Source organism: Salmo salar, chromosome 13 (assembly GCF_965601325.2).
Source record: "Salmo salar chromosome 13, fSalSal1, whole genome shotgun sequence".
Lineage (NCBI taxonomy): Eukaryota > Metazoa > Chordata > Actinopteri > Salmoniformes > Salmonidae > Salmo > Salmo salar.
The window spans coordinates 18957501-18965000 of record NC_138303.1 but is presented as its reverse complement, the minus strand read 5'-3'; the positions used below and the strand labels follow the sequence as shown (position 1 = coordinate 18965000).

Sequence of the window (7500 nt, the reverse complement as noted above, 5' to 3'; positions counted from 1 at the left end):
CAACCTTACATAACCCCACTACATCTATACACCTTATCTTAACCAACAAACTAAAGTATGTCAACAAACCCATGCCAAACCTTAACCAACAAAGTATATCAACATATCCATGCCAAACCTTAACCAACAAAGTATATCAACATATCCATGCCAAACCTTAACCAACAAAGTATATCAACATATCCATGCCAAAACCACTCTACTCCACGACCACACCTGGCTAGCAGCGTTAAGTGTCTGAGCGAAACGGTAGATGTGGCACTCTTTCCCTGATGTGTCTCCCTCATTTCAGCATCCTCCATCTTCTCTGTGAAGAACATCCAGCTCCAGAGAGACCCAGGGAAGAGGTCTTCAACCTTCCCAGAGTCAGGTGAGCCCTGCTGGGGTTAGAGAGGTGGGTTAGAGAGCTGGGTTGGGGGGGGACAATAGTTGGAGTAGAAGTAGGAAATCTGGAGTGTCTCAAGCCATATGAGCCCTGTCTCCTGCATACTTTCCTTTTCTCTCTCTCTATATATACAGTTCTGTGAAAAGGTTTTAGCCAGGTGTGAAAAAATGCTGTAAAGTAAGAATGCTTTCAAAAATAGACATGTTAATAGATTATATTTATCAATTAACTAAATGCAAAGTGAGTGAACAGAAGAAAAATATTCAATCAAATCAATATTTGGTGTGACCACCCCTTACCTTCAAAACAGCATCAATTATTGTAGATACACGTGCACACAGTTTGAAGGAACTCGGCAGGTAGGTTGGCCCAAACATCTTGGAGAACCAACCACAGTTCTTCTGTGGATTTAGGCAGCCTCAGGTGCTCCTCTCTCTTCATGTAATCCCAGACAGACTTGATGATGTTGAGATCAGGGCTCTGTGGGGGCCATACCATCACTTCCAGGACTCATTGTTCTTCTTTATGCTGAAGATAGTTCTTAATGACTTTCGCTGTATGTTTGGGGTCATTGTCATGCTGCAGAATACATTTGGGGCCAATCAAATGCCAATCAGATGCCTTCCCTGATGGTAAAAAAAACATTAGCATAATGGATAAGTAACTGCCTGTACTTCTCAGCATTGAGGAGACCATTCATTCTGACCAAATCCCCAACTCCATTTGCAGAATGCAGCCCCAAACTTGCAAGGAACCTCCACCATGTTTCACTGTTGCCTGCAGACACTCATTTGTGTACTGCTCTCAGCCCTTCAGCAAACAAACTGCCTTCTGCTACAGACAAATATTTCACATTTTGACTCATCAGTCCAGAGCACCTGCTGCCATTTTTCTGCACCCCAGTTCCTGTGTTGTTGTGCATAGTTGAGTCGCTTGGCCTTGTTTCCACGTTGGAGGCGTGGCTTTTTGGCTGCAAGTCTTCCATGAAGGCCACTTCTGACCAGACTTCTCCAGACAGTAGATGGGTGTACCAGTGTCCCACTGTTTTCTGCCAACATCTCTGAGCTGATGGCACTGCTGGACATCTTCCAATTGTGAAGGAAGTAAGCATGATGTTTCTTTCATCTGCTGCAGTAAGTTTCCTTGGCCGACCACTGTGTCTACGGTCCTCAACGTTGCCAGGTGCTTTGTGCTTCTTCAAAAGAGCTTGGACAGCACATCTGGAAACCCCTGTCTGCCATGAATGTCTGCCTGGAGAGACCTGGCTGATTCAGTATAACTTGTGTCTTGTTGCTGTGCTCAGTCTTGCCGTGGTGTATGACTTTTGACAGTAAACTGTCTTCAGCAACCTCACCTTGCTAGCTGAGTTTGGCTGTTCCTCGCCCAGTTTTATTCCTCCTACACAGCTGTTTCTGTTTCAGTTAATGATTGTGTTTCAACCTACATATTGAATTGATGATCATGCCTACAAAATCCCTGACTTTGTGCAAGTGTACCTACAAGAATTTATGCTGTTTTGAAGCCAAAGGTGTGTCGTGTCTTTGGCTATGCCGGATTAAGTGATATGACATGCTATTCTATAAAATCCTTTCTCTGTAATTAATATTACCTGATTGAGCTAATCATGTAAATGTAATTGACTAGAAAGTCGGGGCACCACGAAAGAGTGTTTATAGAGCTGTTATCCTCCGAATAAACTCTGAAAGACCTAGTAATATTTTACATCAATAGCAGTCAATATTAATCGACACCTTATTCAGTCTCAACTGAAAGTTGTAAATTCTTGGTTATCTTCACGAACCCTGGCTAACAAGTTGAATCAGCAATGCAAAATTGGGTTTAATTATTTATTTACGAAATACCTAACCAATCACACAGAATTACATATGCACAGAATGCAAATTTTGTCATACAAAAAATGTCCCTGGTGGACGGAACCTGTATGATGGCTTGTTACACAAAGAGAGGGGGTTGGGCTTGAATGAAAGAGCGGGAAGACTGAGGAACAAAGGGAGAAGCTAAGCTTTCATAAATACAGTATCTTATGCATTCTAAATTACCGCCCATTTGAAAAAAGGAAAATGCAATAAATATTTACTCTGAGCTGCGCTTCGGTAGGTTGGTCGTAGATGCTGGCCGTGTTGGCCAACAGAGATCTTCCTGTCCTCGGAAGAATGTCTCTGGTGGTAAATTGGATATGTTGTAGTATCTTCGTTGTGTGTTAGACTGGTTACGTCGTCCGTCCTTTCCCAGCCCACGTTTACAGCTGCTGTTGCTAACTCAACGGCTAGGAGGTCTCACTTCTTTAGTGAATAAGAGTTCAAAGTTCATACCATTCACAACCAAAGCTCACTCTGAGGTTGGCTTAGTTCTGTAGTTGACATGTTAGTCCTTTTTAATGTATGAACCGTCGTCCTATCGTCCTTGGAACAGGAGGTTACATTTTCGTCAAGGGCTTATATAGTGGAGGGAGAGAAGGGTGTGTTTCATAGTTTATAACCCATGTCTCTTCACAGGGGCAGGCCACTGATTGAGCAGGGCTCTAACCTTATGAAAACCCAATTCTCTCATTTGGAAGCTAAAATTACGTTTAATCTTTTCACAAATAGTTTCATTTATTTATGGGGGTCATAAACTTTAAACCTTGTGGACCATCGTTGTGGTCCCCATCTGGTGGTCGACCCGGGTAGGGTTTATGCGAATGAAGAAGTCCGCTCCAAGGCTGGGCAGCATATGTCCAGTTGGTGATCGCTGTTGCAGTCCCCCCTCTGGTGGTCGACCCGGTTAGGGTGTCTGCAAATGAAGAAGTCCGCTCCAAGGCTGGGCAGCGGATGTCCGGAATGGGATCGCCGTTCCGGACCCGTCGTCTAGCCTTGGATTGTACGCAAGATTGAATCGAAAGATTGAACCCAACATGGGAGGACTGTGATGACGTTATGACCCCCCATAAATACCTTTCTCCCATCCCTTTCTCTCTGACTCTACTGAAGGACTCTTGAATAGCCTTTGTTAAACATAGAGAGTCTGGGAACATCAAACAAGTGGGGGGAAAGGAACCATATTTCGGTAATAGAACCAGTTGAAAATATGCGTTGGTACTTAATGTATATGATGTCTGTTCGGTTGTCATCTGAGACATTATGACTGATGACAGGACGACATAAACTGTATCTGGGAAAGTCTACACATTCTAGTTATCAGATTCACATGGAATTGTTGTGCAAATTAAATGAAACTATTTGTGAAAAGATTAAACGTAATTTTAGCTTCCAAATGAGAGAATTTGGTTTTCATAAGGTTAGAGCCCTGCTCAATCAGTGGCCTGCCCCTGTGAAGAGACATGGGTTATAAACTATGAAACACACCCTTCTCCCCCTCCACTGTATAAGCTCTTGACGAAAATGTAACCTCCTGTTCCAAGGACGATAGGACGACGGTTCATACGTTAAAAAGGACTAACATGCCAACTACAGAACTAAGCCAACCTCAGCGTGAGCTTTGGTTGTGAATGGTATGAACTTTGAACTCTTATTCACTAAAGAAGTGAGACCTCCTAGCCGTTGAGTTAGCAACAGCAGCTGTAAACGTGGGCTAGGAAAGAACGGACGATGCATCCAGTCTAACACACAACGAAGATACTACAACGTATCCAATTTACCACCAGAGACATTCTTCCGAGGACAGGAAGATCTCTGTTGGCCAACACGGCCAGCATCTACGACCAACCTACCAAAGCGCAGCTCAAAGTAAATACTTATTGCATTTTCCTTTTCCAAATTGGCGGTAATTTAGAATGCATAAGATACTGTATTTACGAAAGCTTAGCTTGTCCCTTTGTTCCTCAGTCTTCCCGCTCTTTCATTCAAGCCCAACCCCCTCTCTTTGTGTAACAAGCCATCATACAGGTTCCGTCCACCAGGGACGTTTTCTGTATGACATAATTTGTATTCTGTGTATATGTAATTCTGTGTGATTGGTTAGGTATTTAGTAAATAAATAATTAAACCCAATTTTGCATTGCTGATTCAACTTGTTAGCCAGGGTTCGTGAAGATAACCAAGAATTTACAACTTTCAGATGAGACTGAATGAGGTGACGATTAATATTGACTGCTATTGATGTAAAATAGAACTAGGTCTTTCAGAGTTTATTCGGAGGATAACAGCTCTATAAACACTCTTTCGTGGTGCCCCGACTTTATAGCTAATTACATTTACATGATTAGCTTAATCAGGTAATATTAATTACAGAGAAATGATTTTATAGAATAGCATGTCATATCACTTAATCCGGCATAGCCAAAGACACGACAGGTGGTCACACCAAATATGGTTATGAAGCCAAGGGATGGTCACACCAAATATGGATTTGATCTAGATTTTTCTTCTGTTCACTCACTTTGCATTAGTTAATTGATAAATATAATCTATTAACATGTCTATTTTTGAAAGCATTCTTACTTTATAGCATTTTTTCACACCTGGCTAAAACCTTTGGACAGTACTGTATATATATTTGTTGTGTGTCTATATCGCTTGATCTCTGTTGATGTATGTTGCTGTCTCTGTAACTCTCTCTCTGTCTCTGTGCATCTCTCTTTGTCTCTGTGCATCTCACTCTGACTCTGTGCCTCTCTCTCGGTCTCTGTGCCTCCCTCTCTGTTTCTGTGCCTCTCTCTCTGTCTCTGTAACTCTCTCTCTGTCGCTGTGCCTCTCTCTCTGTCTCTGTGCCTCTCTCTCTGTCTCTGTAACTCTGTCTCTGTGCCTCTCTCTCTGTCTCTGTGCCTCTCTCTCTGTCTCTGTGCCTCTCTCTCTGTCTCTGTGCCTCTCTCTCTGTCTGTGAGCTTTCTGTGTGTCTCATATTGCAGTGTGGTCATAATGTGTCACACACCGTGTCTTGGGACTCTGTCTTGTGATTTGCAGAGCCATGCCTGGTTCACACCGTCTACTCCATGCTAGTGTGAACTATGCTCTCTGGTGTGCCGTATTGACATCTGCCTCTACCAAGTTCACTGGTTCTGTCTCTATCACTCTGTCTCACTCTCTCTGTGTGTTCCTCTCTTTCTCTCTTCTCTTCCTGCCTCTCTCTATTTCTTTCCTCCTCCCATGTGCCTCTGACAACACCAAACACCTCCCCCCTTCGCCCCCTGCCTCTCTCTCTCTCTCTCTTCCTCTCTCTCTCTCTCTCTGTCTCTGTCTCTCTCTCATGTGCCCCCCACCACCACCACCTTGCCCCCCCTTCCTAAATAGCAGTGGCCCATAAGCTAGGCTCCGCCCCCTCGCAGTACTTCCAGAGAGAAGGAGCCAATCCCAGGGCTCAGAGTCACGGCCTCTCCTCCCCCTCCACAGGCTGAGTTGCCCCTCCCATTCTGGTAAATACATGATCTCTCTCACTTTCACTTCATTTTCCTCACTTTCAGTTCATATGTCTTTCTGTATGTCAAGACGTCTATCTTTGTGTCCACTGCTTATCTGTGCCTATTCTATTCTCCACTTCTAATTACTCTGTATGAACTGTATTTCTGTCCCCTTCAGACATACTGCCTTATAGTCCCTGTTTACTTATTCTCTGCTTCTTCTTGTTGCCTGGGTGATGTCCTCTCTTTCCCTTGTATCTTCCCCTGCACTTTGCCATAATGTTCTTCTTCATCCTTGACTCCCTGTCTTTCTCTCTCTCTCCTTCTGTTCTTGCTGCCCATGTTTTTCTGTTCATCATTCCACCATTTGCCTTCTTTGTACTTTTCTCTGAGAGAGAAACCTCCCAGTGTTCTATTTCAGTGAGGTTGGGGTGAAAGGTCAAACAGAAGGCATTCTGGGAAGGATGGGAGCGAGAGGAGACATTTTGATTGAAACTCTTTATGTTTGCAGCTCTGTTCAGGTTCCTGCAGAGGGAGATGTAGCCTTTGTGTTTTGTCTGTAAGTGTGTGTGAACACAGGGTGCAGTGTGTGTGTGTGACAGAGTTCTTTAGATGACTTTGTGTTGTTGTCTTATGTACAGGTCTGGTTTTGTGCATGTTGAGCTACTGTTAAGGAGAACTCGGATAAATCAAACTTGACATCAAATGTTTAGGATGAACTTGTATTTCAGAGATGGAAGTTTCGATCCCCTTTGTCTGTGTGGGGTGGTACCTGTCTGTGTGGGGTGGTACCTGTCTGTGTGGGGTGGTACCTGTCTGTGTGGGGTGGTAGCTGTCTGTGTGGGGTGGTACCTGTCTGTGTGGGGTGGTACCTGTCTGTGTGGGGTGGTATCTGTCTGTGTGGGGTGGTACCTGTCTGTGTGGGGTGGTACCTGTCTGTGTGGGGTGGTATCTGTCTGTGTGGGGTGGTACCTGTCTGTGTGGGGTGGTACCTGTCTGTGTGGGGTGGTACCTGTCTGTGTGGGGTGGTACCTGTCTATGTGGAGTGGTACCATGTCTGTGTGGGGTGGTACCTGTCTGTGTGGGGTGGTATCTGTGTGTGTGGGGTGGTACCTGTCTGTGTGGGGTGGTACCTGTCTGTGTGGGGTGGTACCTGTGTGTGTGGGGTGGTACCTGTCTGTGTGGGGTGGTAGCTGTCTGTGTGGGGTGGTACCTGTCTGTGTGGGGTGGTATCTGTCTGCTTGGGGTGGTACCTGTCTGTGTGGGGTGGTACCTGTGTGTGTGGGGTGGTACCTGTCTGTGTGGGGTGGTATCTGTCTGTGTGGGGTGGTACCTGTCTATGTGGGGTGGTATCTGTCTGTGTGGGGTGGTACCTGTCTGTGTGGGGTGGTACCTGTGTGTGTGGGGTGGTACCTGTCTGTGTGGGGTGGTACCTGTGTGTGTGGGGTGGTACCTGTCTGTGTGGGGTGGTACCTGTGTGTGTGGGGTGGTACCTGTCTGTGTGGGGTGGTACCTGTCTGTGTGGGGTGGTACCTGTCTGTGTGGGGTGGTACCTGTCTGTGTGGGGTGGTATCTGTCTGTGTGGGGTGGTACCTGTCTGTGTGGGGTGGTACCTGTCTGTGTGGGGTGGTACCTGTGTGTGTGGGGTGGTACCTGTCTGTGTGGGGTGGTACCTGTCTGTGTGGGGTGGTACCTGTCTGTGTGGGGTGGTACCTGTCTGTGTGGGGTGGTATCTGTCTGTGTGGGGTGGTACCTGTCT

General features: G+C 45.6%; 1 protein-coding gene across 10 annotated transcripts in view; it reads left to right on the top strand.

Annotated features, from left to right (window-relative positions):
* The window catches only part of LOC106566535 (cyclin-dependent kinase 17), a 93123-nt gene that overhangs the window by 83181 nt on the left and 2442 nt on the right, over nt 1-7500 (top strand). For 5 of the 10 annotated variants that reach the window (XM_082959874.1, XM_082959868.1, XM_082959873.1 and 2 more), the window contains 2 exons: nt 293-370; nt 5635-5756. In XM_082959874.1, the coding sequence (XP_082816000.1) occupies nt 293-370; nt 5635-5738 (182 nt within the window). In that variant the 3' untranslated portion in view covers nt 5739-5756. Of the gene's footprint in view, nt 1-292; nt 395-5634; nt 5757-7500 lie in introns of all 10 variants that reach the window. The other 5 variants (XM_082959876.1, XM_082959872.1, XM_082959870.1 and 2 more) reach the window with 3 other exon arrangements.